The 12,810-nt window shown below is 51.7% G+C and overlaps 5 protein-coding genes across 5 annotated transcripts; 1 reads left to right on the top strand and 4 right to left on the bottom strand.

The window, feature by feature from the left end:
* Positions 1-101: 101 nt before the first annotated feature.
* Positions 102-945, bottom strand: COCCADRAFT_97040 (uncharacterized protein; the record flags this gene model as incomplete). Its single annotated transcript, XM_007714464.1, has 2 exons — positions 102-774; positions 857-945. The coding sequence occupies 2 exons, from the start codon at positions 943-945 to the stop codon at positions 102-104; spliced, it is 762 nt and encodes a 253-aa protein (XP_007712654.1).
* Positions 946-1,535: 590 nt separating this feature from the next.
* On the bottom strand, positions 1,536-2,523 carry COCCADRAFT_97125 (uncharacterized protein; the record flags this gene model as incomplete). The annotated part of the gene is made up of 2 exons (XM_007714463.1): positions 1,536-2,191; positions 2,253-2,523. 2 exons carry the CDS (start codon positions 2,521-2,523, stop codon positions 1,536-1,538), a joined length of 927 nt encoding a protein of 308 aa, XP_007712653.1.
* A 426-nt stretch (positions 2,524-2,949) lies between these two features.
* On the bottom strand, positions 2,950-3,952 carry COCCADRAFT_97115 (uncharacterized protein; the record flags this gene model as incomplete). Its single annotated transcript, XM_007714462.1, has 2 exons — positions 2,950-3,176; positions 3,232-3,952. 2 exons carry the CDS (start codon positions 3,950-3,952, stop codon positions 2,950-2,952), a joined length of 948 nt encoding a protein of 315 aa, XP_007712652.1.
* Positions 3,953-9,333: 5,381 nt separating this feature from the next.
* On the top strand, positions 9,334-9,666 carry COCCADRAFT_37099 (uncharacterized protein; the record flags this gene model as incomplete). The annotated part of the gene is made up of 2 exons (XM_007714461.1): positions 9,334-9,478; positions 9,545-9,666. 2 exons carry the CDS (start codon positions 9,334-9,336, stop codon positions 9,664-9,666), a joined length of 267 nt encoding a protein of 88 aa, XP_007712651.1.
* A 1,014-nt stretch (positions 9,667-10,680) lies between these two features.
* COCCADRAFT_26561 (uncharacterized protein) lies at positions 10,681-12,255 on the bottom strand (the record flags this gene model as incomplete). Its single annotated transcript, XM_007714433.1, has 3 exons — positions 10,681-11,187; positions 11,249-11,995; positions 12,070-12,255. The coding sequence occupies 3 exons, from the start codon at positions 12,253-12,255 to the stop codon at positions 10,681-10,683; spliced, it is 1,440 nt and encodes a 479-aa protein (XP_007712623.1).
* Between the last annotated feature and the right edge of the window lie 555 nt (positions 12,256-12,810).

Raw genomic sequence — 12,810 nt, 5'->3', positions numbered from 1 at the left:
TGTGAACTTTTTTTGGCCTCCGCGAGCGAGTATCTTTTGTAGATAAAAGAAACTCAATCCCACAGCGTTTTGATACAGACCTTTTGTACATACTTCACTCCTCACCCCTGCTTCGCCCACGGCTCCAGCGCATCAACCAACTTCTTCCATTTTCCCCCCTGCCATCCACAAATGCGCTCCCATTCCGGCAACGTCGCCTTGATAAACTGCAACCAACCCCCCACAATAACATCCGCGTACGTCAACTTTTCGCCCTCCAAAAACGGTCCCTGAGCCTCAAACCGCCACATCTTTGCAAACTCGTCCATGTCCGCCTCAAAAGCCTGTAAAACCTTCTCCCTAGCCTCACCCTCGACACACAACTGATCCCAGCTCTCCACATGCAGGCGCTCCACAAACTCCCTCTTGGTCTGCTCCGCCGTCTCAGGATTCAGCGGCATGTAGTTCGAGCACAATACCACATGCTTTGTAAACAGCGCATCGACGTGCGCGTTGAAGACGCGGTAGACGCCAATTGTGTCTGGAGACGGGAATAGGCGTTCCCCGCTATCTGCGTACGTGCGGTCGAGGTACACGGCTATGTCGAAGGAGTCGCCGATCCAGGCGTCGCCGTCGGAAGGGTTGGGGTCCCGGACCATGGGGAGGGTGTAGAAGTCGCCGCTGTCTGGGAACTTGCGCACAGGGGCAACGCCATGTGCGAGACGGGTGGATTTTACATCGGGGAGTTCGACCCAGTTGGTTTTGTAGGGGAGGGCTTTGACGTTGAGTGTGTAGCTAAATTGTTTGTTAGGTTTGCACTTTCTTTTGCTTTTTCTTTCTCATTGGAAGAAGGGGGGCGAAGCTGGAAATAACGAACCGTGTTTTCCAAGGGTTCGGGGCGTAGCATCGTTTTGGAGGACCAGATGCTATGTCGAAGAATTCAATTGGGGATTCCGGTGGTGCCATTTTGTCTGGGTTGTTGGTCTGTGTGATGTTGCTGGTTTCGAGGAAGCTTGTCATGTGAAGATAAGGTGCTGAGAAACAGTACTGTCTGTGGGATGGTAGTTTGGTCTTATGTATACATGTGTGTGCTTCTGCGCTGGCCAAGAAACCATAGCATATAGTTACGTCGTTAGGCGTCCACAGACCAATCAATTGGACATGGGATGAGTCGATATGATATATGCGGAGTTCATGTAGACTAGTGGGGCAAGGCGAACCGACGCTAATCTCGTGCAGACGCTTTGTACAACACCTTCTTAGTTTGCGAAGGCGCAAACTAGCATAGAAACCGGAGTTCGGCAAGGACTGCAGTCTTGTGCACACGGTTTGGTTTAGTGTAGTCGCTTGTTTGCAGCATTTTGTGGGCCATTGTCGTTGTTGAGCAAAGATGAGTTGTTGTGGCTGTGCTTTTTGTACGACGGAAAGGGGTTGGTGGGAACATAATCACAAGCTCAATCTGCTGAACTCCTCTTAGTGCACAACCACCGCTCTTAGCGAGAATCTGCCTCATTTGTACAACATGTATCGCTGATTACTTGCGTATCCGCCAAAACCTATGCTTCAATAACTTTCCGCAACGCCTTTGCACTCTTCTCTAACAGCTCCTTCTCCTCGCTGCTCAATGGCATTGGCACACTCCTTACAATTCCTCTTCTCCCCAAAACTGCCGGCACACTCAGACAAACGTCCAAACCATCCTGATAATGGCTAACTGGCCGGATGTTCCTCTGGTCGAAAAGTATAGACTTGCAGATACTGGCTGCGACACCACCGATGCCATAATTGGTCGCACCCTTACTTTTGATAATATTTGTCGCTTTATTTTTGGTTTCTTGTGCAATGGCCTTTTTGTCGATACTCTGCTTCGACTCAACTACTTTATCGAGAGGTACGCCCCCAATGCTAGCAAGGCTCCAGGCGACAAATTGAGATTCGCCGTGCTCGCCCAATACGTAAGCATCAATACTGGATGCTGCGACCTCAGCTTTCAGAGCGAGGATGCCACGGAGACGCGCTGAGTCAAGAAAAGTACCGGAGCCGATGACTTGCTGTTTGGGAAGCCCAGAAAATTGTTGGGCGAAGTAAGTAAGTACATCGACAGGGTTGGCGACAAGAAGCAGGACGGTATCTGGTCGAAAAGGTTTCATACCGCTAATAGCAGATTCGAGGATAGATTTGTTGCGGCCGATGAGGTCAATTCGGCTCTCACCTGTGCATTGATAAGTTCCTGGAGCCTCGCCGATGTTTCTCTATGCTCAGTTGATGTGTACCTTTCTTTTGCTTTGCGCCGGCGGTTATGACGACAACATCGCACTGCCCAGCTTCTTTGTGTGTTCCTGATCTTATGCGCGTTGTGGTGTTTCCATGAAACGTGGCATCAGAAAGGTCTTGTACTTGAGCATCGCGGACTTCTTCTTTTGGATCCACTATCAAGATGTCACCCGCAACCGGGTCCATAATCAGCGAGTGGGCAATGGTAGCACCTACATCGCCGGCACCAAGAATAGCAATCTGTGAGGTGAGTTTCGGATCTTGAGACATAGTAGCAAAAGGGAAGTGTAAGATTCAAAAGGAAACGCAGTGGTGGGATTAATGAGTACCTTTTAGCTTGATGATTCTTCTATTAAACCAGCTTATGACCTACGTCATTCTAATGGCGCTAGTGTCCATGCTATCCGCAGATAGCCCTGTAACATTTTGTTTGCTCGTTATACATCACTGCATGACGCCACGCCCCATTGCATGCCTTCCGTGAAGCTGTAGCAATGTCGAGCGGCCCATGGCAGACGGATCAGCCTGCCTTTTAGGCTTACACGTATTCGACATTGCTGGAGATTCGTCTCGTGCGTCGTGTAGACCTTCGAGGTGGGCACTGTGGTTCTTTCCGAGCTAGCTAGTAGATGTCTTAGTATGGGATACGGAGTTCGTATGCAAAACTGAAGAAAGCATCGCGAAAGTCAAGTACATTCACGATACCTTGGGTGAAGTGGTTGCGGCTGGTGCAGCTGTCTTCTTCTTCCGGGGCTGTGTCGAAAGACCTTTCTTGAGCAGCAAGGGTATGACATCGGAGGGCTTATTGCGACTGATTGTCTTTCGACACACGGGACATTGTGAACGTTTGGTCTCATGAGGACCTGTGCGGTTCTCGCCGGCAATGAGAGCTTCCATGAGGCAGGTGTGGCAGAACAGATGACCTGTTGGGAATCAGTACCATTTCGATATCCGTGTATGCAGAGTAGTAGGACATACCACATGCTGTAGCTGTGAGGTCGGTAGGATTATCCATGCAGATGACGCAATTAAAGGAGTTGAATGTAGTAAACGTCTCGTCGGGCCTGGCTTGCGCCTTGACGACATCCTCGCGTTGCTTCTGCAGGACCTGTTGGACTGATGAATTCTCAGTCAAATCGACTTCTTCCACCGTGACAGGCTCCACGCTCTGCTGCTTAGCCTCCTTGGCCGTGCCGTCTTCTCTCTTGCGCCGCTTTGCTGAGGGGCCGGGCGTAGGCGACTGTCTCTTCCTTGTACGAGGGGGCGAGTCTGGAGCGCCGGTCAGGTCTACATAGCCATTTGCCAGGCGGTCAGGTCGCTGTGAAGCCTGTGACCCTTGTGGATGTGCTCGCGTGGTAGGGGGCATCTCTGGTTGTAGAGGGCGGTAGGGTCGCCAGTCAAACGGGGAGTATCTGCCGTGGTCGAGGCCGGCCGGGTTAAGGATATGGTCAAAGAAACCAGTGCTGAAGGGGAGATGCGGAGCGCGATAGGGCTCCTCGGACTGGCGGTCGGCGGCTGTGGCGGCTGTGGCGGCTGTGGCGGCTGCAGTAGCGGCGTATTCGTCGTCAAAGAAGGCGTCGATGCCTGAGGGTGAAGGTGAAGGCGAGGCGCGACGGTCCGGATTGTCAGGCGTGTGGAACGAATGTGTTGGTGAGGCGATGTCATTGTCATTGTCTAAGTGGGCGTAGTCGGCCGACATGGTGGCGCAGGCGTCGACCTACTGGGCGGCAGCGGCAGTGGCGGCAGCAACAGCAGCAGTCTTTTCCTTCACCGACAGGATCGCAAGGCCAGCAAGGGGCCTGGGCATGGTGTCGCAGAGGCCGCCGAGTCGGGCGTGCTGCACAGCGAGAGATGGGCGAACGGGGGTGCATGCAGTGGTCCGCCCGCGTAGGGCTGAGAGGCTGAGAGGCTGTGGCGCAGGCAACGCCAAGCATGAGAATAGTTTGGTCGGGCCTCAGCACCATGACGACACAATCCGGCATTCTAGCACTGCACTGCACAAAACTTCTCGTGACACGGCCTGAATGCGACGAAATGCAGCAATGCGCTTGATAGACGTGCGATGATGCGCTGCTCAGGACGGCCGTTGACCGCCACTACCACTGCCCGCCGGTCCTGTCCTTTTGCTGCGCAAACGCCTGCTGCAAATCCCCCACTGCGACGATGCCTTGCCACAGCCCCGCCACCATCCAGTCGCAAGGACAGCACCACCAAGAAGACCAGTCTCAATGGTATGCCATTGCCGCGATGCGAGGCCATTTCGTACACACTAACACTTTGCAGTTCCCTCGGAAGCCCGCTTCAGTCCCATTGGCGTTCAGCATCTTTCTTCCCATATCCACCACCAAATCTTTCCTGGCGCAGAAACCAAACCCCCACCTGAACTCATAGCCCTCTCCAAGGATCACCTTACCCGCCATGATTTGCTGGGGAAGAACCAGGATCAGAGCCCGCCTGTCGGGTTCGATATGCCCGAGCTGCAGGGCACGACACTGGACGAGCACTTCTACAAGCTAGGCATGGACGCTGCTGAACCATACTTGGGCATGGCAAAGAAGCTAGTATGGGCAAATCCACCACCAAGGCCAAAGCAATGGGTGCGCCAGAGCGGCTGGACCAAGTACAACAGTGACGGGACGACAGAAGCAGTGCAAGTGCCAGACGAGACGATGCTCGTTTTCGATACCGAAGTCATGTGGAAAGAGACATCATTTGCGTGCATGGCGTGCGCCGCCAGTCCAACAGCGTGGTATGCTTGGTTATCGCCCTGGCTGTTAGGAGAGTCAGAGTCCGATCGACATCTCATTCCCTTTGGAGACACATCGACACCGCGTGTCATTGTAGGCCACAACATAGGGTATGATAGGGCTCGCATAGCAGAAGAGTACAGCATATCACAGTCCAAAAACGCTTTTGTTGATACCATGTCGTTGCATGTTGCTTCCAATGGCATGTGCTCACGGCAACGTCCCTCCTGGATGAAACACCAGAAAAGCAGAGAGCAGCGCGATAAGACGGCTACTGCTGATGAAAATGCAGATTTGTCCTCGGTGCTGAATCCGGACATAATGCCGGATGAAGAAGAGCTTTGGATGGGAAGGAGTGCAATCAACTCGCTACGGGACGTAGCCCAGTTTCATTGCAACATCACCATAGACAAGGCAAAGAGAGAATACTTTGGCGAACTTGACCGCGCAGGCGTGCGTGATATGCTGGATGAGCTGCTCGACTATTGCGCTGCCGATGTGGAAATCACTCATCGTGTCTATCAGAAGGTTTTCCCACTCTTCCTCGAAACGTGTCCGCACCCGGTCAGCTTTGCTGCACTGCGCTTTTTGGCTGCCGAAATACTACCAGTCAACGAGACCTGGGATGCTTACATCAACAACGCAGAGGCAACGTACCATAAACTGGACAATGGAGTGAAAGAAAGGTTGGTTGCGCTTACAGAAAAGGCGCTGGAGGTCAAAGATCAACCGGATGTGTACAATAACGACCCTTGGTTAAGTCAGCTGGACTGGTCAGGCCAGGAAGTGAAGATGGTCAAAGGAAAGAAGAAGGGTGACCCGCCTCGACCTGCAGCGCGACAGAAGAAGCCGGGCATGCCCAAGTGGTACAAAGATCTTTTTACCAAGAACGATGGTCCCATGAATCTTACCGTGCGAACTCGATTGACGCCAATATTGCTAAGGCTGGCTTGGGATGGCAACCCTCTGGTATGGTCAGACAAGTACGGGTGGACGTACCGAGTGCCTATGGATGAAGTGTTTGCATACAACGAAAAGGGAATCAAGGAGTTGGACATGTCTCAAGAAGAAAACTTGAAGTTGCGTGACGATACTGCGCATGTGTATTACAAGATCCCACACAAGGATGGTCCGCTTGCAAGATGTACAAACCCGCTTGCCAAGGGTTATCTACAATATTTTGAAAAGGGCAAGCTAGGCTCCGAGTATGCCTACGCCAAGGAAGCATTGGAGATGAATGCTTCATGTTCATACTGGATCAGCGCAAGAGATCGAATCATGTCGCAAATGGTTGTGTACGACAAGGAAGCAACCAATGCACCCAGACTTGTATCTTCCTCTGGCAAGACAGGAGGCAAGGTTGGGTTCATACTGCCGCAAATCATACCTATGGGTACCATTACGAGGCGCTCGGTTGAGAATACATGGCTGACTGCGAGCAATGCGAAGAAGAACCGGGTTGGGTCCGAATTGAAATCGATGGTACGAGCACCCAAGGGATACTGCTTTGTCGGAGCCGATGTCGATTCACAGGAGCTATGGATTGCTAGCTTGATCGGTGACGCAACTTTCAAGCTGCACGGTGGTAATGCGGTTGGTTTCATGACACTAGAGGGGACCAAGGCGGCAGGCACCGACCTGCATTCACGAACAGCGTCCATCCTAGGCATCTCGAGGAACGATGCCAAAGTGTTCAACTACGGTCGCATATACGGTGCTGGCCTGCAATTCGCCTCTACACTGCTGCGGCAGTTCAACCCCTCGTTGACAGACACCGAAACGTCCAAGACGGCAAATGATTTGTATCAAAACACAAAGGGCAAGAAGACGACGCGGAAGGTGCTACGCGAAAGACCGTTTTGGCGGGGAGGTACGGAATCATTTGTCTTCAACAGACTAGAAGACTTTGCAGAACAGGAGAGGCCTAGGACGCCAGTGCTTGGGGCTGCCATTACGGAAGCGCTACAGAGACGGTATCTTTCCAAAGGCGGCTTCATGACTTCACGGATCAACTGGGCTATCCAATCTTCTGGGGTCGACTATCTCCACCTCCTTATTGTATCTATGGACTACCTCACGCGTCGGTACAATCTTGACTGCCGACTAGCTATCACGGTACATGACGAGATTCGGTACCTGGTGAAGGACAAGGACAAGTACAAGGCAGCCATGGCGCTCCAGGTGGCGAATGTATGGACACGAGCCATGTTTGCACAGCAAATGGGCATCAATGAGCTTCCACAGTCGTGTGCGTATTTCTCAGCAGTGGACATTGACCATGTGCTGAGAAAGGAAGTGGACATGGACTGCATTACGCCGAGCAACAAGGAGGCGATACCTCACGGGGAGAGCCTTGATATCATGGCACTGCTTGATAAAGGTACAGCAGCACAATTGAAATCATCGACAAAGTCAAAGGATCCTCCGGCACCGCAGCAATACACACACGCCTTTACACCGCGTACGCCAATTATCAACACGCTGTCGGGGTCTGACAGTGCATCGCCCATGGCGCTTGCTTATATCAAGGCGCAAATCACATCGTCGGACCAGGAGCTGTTGGAGATTACGAGAGGGCTACGGGCGCCGGCTGCTAAGCGGACGAAGGCGTCGATTGAAAAGGAAGAAAAGGAAGCGGCGGAGCAACTCCAAAATTACGAGCCAATAAGTCATTACCTGGATGTCAAAGAATGGTGGGGGCGTGGTCAGGAAGCAACAGGTAGCGGAGAAAAGAGCAGAAAGAGGCAAGAGTGGGTGAGCCAGTATGCATCGTCTCGCAGCGCGCCTACGGTGAGGGCAGACAGGTTGTAAGGTGCCGTGCATGTATAGTTGGCACTAGCGGCTGTTGTTCCCTTTGTTTTGATGTATATTTTCTTCTTCTTTTGTATATGACTTGTTGTATGATATGATCACGAGGGTGATATGTAAGAAAAAATTGGAAGTAGGTAGTTATGGGTGCATGGATCGGGGGTGGATCGGGGGCGGAGTCTCGTCATGCATTTACAAGGCGCATAAACTACCTTTTAATGAAGACGCTAGCAACGTGTTGGCAACGCGGAGTATTTCTTGTTTGTTTGTTTGTTTACGCAGATAGTGAGCTGATGGCGAAGAGTGACGACCAGATTCTGACCGCTCCTGGCTACGAGGATAGGGCCTGGTGACACGTGGGCGGAATGTCGTGTGAGGTGTGGGAGAGGTGTGGGAGAGGTGTGGGATGTGTGGGAGGAGTGGGATGGGATGGCATGTCGGAGCAATCATTCCACCGACGGCAGACCATGGGATGATCCCACGCAGTGACCAACAACTGCATGGCTGGTATTTGTCGCGCAGCCCGGAAACATGGGATCTGGATTGCGAAAAGTAGACTATGCTGACACCATACTATGTGCTACGTAGTACTACAGCAGACTACCGTAGTATGTAGTATTGTTGAGGCTGAGGCAGTGCATAGCGACCAGCCAGCCAGAGCAAAGAAAGAAGCTATTTTCTCGGTAGATTCGTCTAGAAGGGCCGGCATCCGTGGCGTGCCGATGCGATTGGGGGGACGGGCAGGGTCCCCTTTTTTAGCCCTTGAATGCATCTGCATCACGCTGGTGCCGGGCAAATTACGGGTGAAAGAGGCTCAACCTTAGTCTTGCATTCGCTGGGTACATGGCAGTACATGTCCAGCCTGTATGTGTTGTTTACAAAAGAAAAAAGCACAAGACACGGTGTTTTTGCCGCAGACAAAAAAAGGCCAGGGGGCTTTTTTAGCTGATGGGCAGACTTGCAACATGAAAGCGGTTAGAAGCTGAGGATTCAAAGGTCCATGCTCCCCCGCAACCCCAAGTTTCTTGGGCGGTGGATTTCTATTTTTCCATTTCCAAGTTCCGCCAAGTATCCCTGTCCCCCCATTTTAACCCCCCTGGCACGGATCGCTCACCGCCCACGTTTGCCCCTAAAGTTTCTGCTCGCCGCCTTGTCGGCCTCGCCTCCTTTACCTTTTTTCGCCCCGTCCGTCCCCCTTCACAGGCAAGGACCCACTGCAATCCTCGTTTTGTTGGGGTCCCACTTTCTTTATATAAACGTTTTTTTGCTCACTCACCTTTTTTTGCCCGTCACTTGAGTTTCCCCCCCTCTACACACACAGTCACTCATCAATAGATAAGACAAAGTCGTTGTACTTTCGTTTCAAACGGACTCTACTTCTTCAAGTTCTCAACTTCTTTCGAGGAAATCATTCACGACGAGACTCGTTCGCTTCTACTAGTCATACGTGGCCCCCGTTTATATATATATAAACACTCGCTCTTCTACACCAAACCACCAAAACAACACCCCAATAAATCCAACCATGTTCGCCCGCATCGCCACCCGCGCCCCTATCACTGCTGCCTTCGCAGCCAAGCGCGTCACTCCCGCCGTGCGCTTCAACTCCTCCAGCTCCTCCAGCAGCGCTGCCCGCATGATGGAAATGGCCGCCCAAGCCGAGCGACCTAGTACGTTATCTTTCACTCTTCAAACACCACCACCCGGTCATCTATTCTAACTCGTTCCTCTCACAGACGCCACCGAAGCCGCCGTCCCCGTCATGTGGGCTCTCTGCGGCGCCCTCACCTTCACCGCCTGGAACCGCGTCAGCGAGCGCAACCCCAGTCACGAGGTCGAGAAGCTCCTGATTGTCTAAGGACAGTCTACGACTACGAAATATTGACGACATAACTACTATACTACTACTACTACTACTTCTTCTTCTACGATACCCCCCCGACATACCACACCTACCTACCGGATTTTTGTCGTCATACATTCACACACCTCTACCTCTTTTCTTCTTCTTTCCTCGACTCGGATGGACGTCTGTCTTTTTTCCTCCTTCAACTTGTAAACAACTTTCTATTCTCTCTTGGTCTGCTTCTCACATCTTCTTTTTTTGGGAGAGCGATGGAAAGGGGAATAGAAATTAGACGGTTCGAAATGTGGTAGAGCATTTTTCTTTTCAAAAAAAAGATTTGCTTTGCTGGCTACGTAGACAGGATTTTTCTTTTTTCTTTTTCTTGTTCGAGTAGATAGAGGGTCTCTTCTCTTTGTTTTGGTAATTCAAATGGTTAACTCTACTTCAAGTTCGATATGACTCAGTGCTTTGTTTCATGTTGTGATGACTCCGTGTATATCTGTTGCTCATATATATTCTAACGATATCGAATCGCATAACATGCATTGTACTCGCTTTTTGTATTCGCCCATATCCAATATATACCATACGTATGTAAAAACTACCACCGAGTATACCACTCTTCCATAAAACGTACCAGCCAATCGAAATACCCCCCATATCCACATTTCTCATCCCACCAAGGCCAGCAACGCAAGAGAAGCAAAGAATTAAACATGCCACTATGTCCGAATTCTAAATTACATTCTCATATAAAAAACACCGCCACCACCTGTTCCATTCAATCATTCAACAAGACCACGTGCTTGCAACGAATGTAACGAAGAAGAAAAAAGAACCCACCTCCTTTTTTTTTGGCCTTCATTAAGTTGCCATTCTTCCCGCACACCAAACCTCGTCATCTTCAACCCCAAGAAAAAAGACACCCCCTTCGTCACCATTAAATACCCTTTAATCCCCCACAAACCCAATCCTATTCATTCCCATCATCACCGCCATTCATATATCCCCTTTCCATGCGCAAAATCAATGCTTCCCACTCTTCCGTTGCTTAACCCTCGACCCAATTGAATCCTGCTCCACCGCCACCGGATGCGCCGGAGCAGGCGTAACAGGCGCCATCTGCTCCACCTTCTCCATCTGCGACTTCGTCTCCTTGTCCGCACCATCCTCCTTGATCAACTTTTCCTTTGCCTCCGTCTCATCATCCGTCGGCTCGTACTCGCTACGATCATCCTCCATATCCTTGTACACCACAAAGCGGTATGCAATCCTGCAAATCAAGAAGCCCCAGAACAGGTTGACGGCTTGTAGGGAAGCAAGGAGGCCGAAGGTGATGTATTGACTGATCCAGCACTTGTATTGTTGCGTTTCCCAGTTGAGTTCGAAGGGACCGACGGTTTTGAAAGTGGTGAGGATGGACCAGATGATTTTGAGGTTGATGTAGTGGCGGGCGTATCCCCAAACGAGCATGAAGACGAAGAAGTACGGCGTGACAATCGGAGAATCGATGTAGTTTAGGCATTTGGACGACTACATTTTTTTATATCAGTATGTCGATTCTACAGCTTGATCACGGAAACGCAGGACTTACGGCGAGGAAAAAGTCGGAAATGTCGTGGGTAATGTACACAGCAATACCTATGTAGGTAAAGTGGAAGCGGTAGCTGAGCCAAATCAAGCTGACAGTGATGATGTGGTGCGCTACCAGTTCCTTGAAATCTTTTCTCGGCTTCTCGAGCATCAGCATGAGCACAATGGCTTGCTGGGCCCAGTAACTAGCTTGCAGCAGATAGTACGCCTTGACGACTGCCTCATGGGTTCGGTGGGGGAATCCCTCGTACATGCCAGTAGTATTAAAGTACCACACCGGAGTACGCGACATGATCCATACGCCAAATGGACCGTAGATAGCAAAGTAAAGAGCAGTGTATGCTTGCTCCATGAAACGCGACTGCTTATCCCTGTTGCGGATGCCAAAGTGAAGGGCAATGGGGCGGATGAGACGCTGCATGCAAAACTCGCGGGTAAAGCTCAGGACAATGGTGTAGAAGCCGACGAAAGCGAAATCCCGTCCGCCTTTGCCATAGTGTAGGGGCGCATTGGGGTCGGCTCGCACGTGGGCGGGGATGAGGGGGTCGTCGCGTGCGAGTGGGTATGACAGGAAGAGACAGGCCGACAGCGGATTGGACGAGTAAGGGTAGACGAGGTATAGTGATACAATGGTAAGGGTGAGGACGAGAGGGAGCAACCAGGTGTGCCGAATGCACATTCGCTTTGCCTTTGAGAGGTATCGACGTGTCGTCTTTCGTTTTGAGCGGCGTCCCGACTTGTCTGATTTCTGACAGGCTTGTCAGTTACACGTGGGGTTCCCCGTCATGGCAATTTTGTGCAGAAAAAGGGTACAACACATACCGAGTCCATGGTCACTGGGCTGTGCAGCGGAGGGGTGACAGATCGATATGTGGCCAGGGACGGGACGTCAACATCGCCAGGGACGTCAGCGCCGAGGGCACTTGATTTCCTTCGGCGCCTGGGTGCGCTTTGAGGGGCAGGATTGTGCGGCAGTCCGCCATTCAGCGGAGGAAACGGTTCCGTCATCGTGAAGCCGAAGTAATAAGCAATCGCGGGAGGGCAGCGCACAAGGGTTTGCGGGAAGGATTGGGTAAGCCCGTGATTATATATGCGAATGTAAGTACCGTCCAAACAACCACGTGCAAAGGAGACCAAGGCCGAGAGATGCTGGACGCAAGGAATGTGAGGCCGCCAGCAATCCACCGGAGTTATTATTGTGGGCACAGACGATGCAAGCAAAAGTTGTCGTCGGGCGACCGACTCCTTTCCCTGCCAATTTCCCGGCCACAAGTGGGGCCCGTGACACTCCCGCGCAATACGAAGCATCTGCGCCGATCGACTACTCCTACGCGATGCCGCCCAGGGGTAAGGTTATGTCAGCATCGGTATCGCCAAATCCTCCCTTGACAACTGCCATGCCTATGGCCCAGACACAATCGTGAGTACTTGACCTTCTGGAGCCCGGACACGAGGCCCGGACACGAGGCCCGGCCCGCAACAGTCCCGCCCGTCTACCACGAGCCATGCAAGTGCAAGGGACTTGTAGGTAATACTAGCCAAAGCACAAAGCCATGACCAGGA

Source organism: Bipolaris zeicola (genome assembly GCF_000523435.1).
Source record: "Bipolaris zeicola 26-R-13 unplaced genomic scaffold scaffold_81, whole genome shotgun sequence".
Lineage (NCBI taxonomy): Eukaryota > Fungi > Ascomycota > Dothideomycetes > Pleosporales > Pleosporaceae > Bipolaris > Bipolaris zeicola.
The sequence above is the reverse complement of the archived record's forward strand: the minus strand, read 5'-3'. Positions and strand labels throughout refer to the sequence as shown.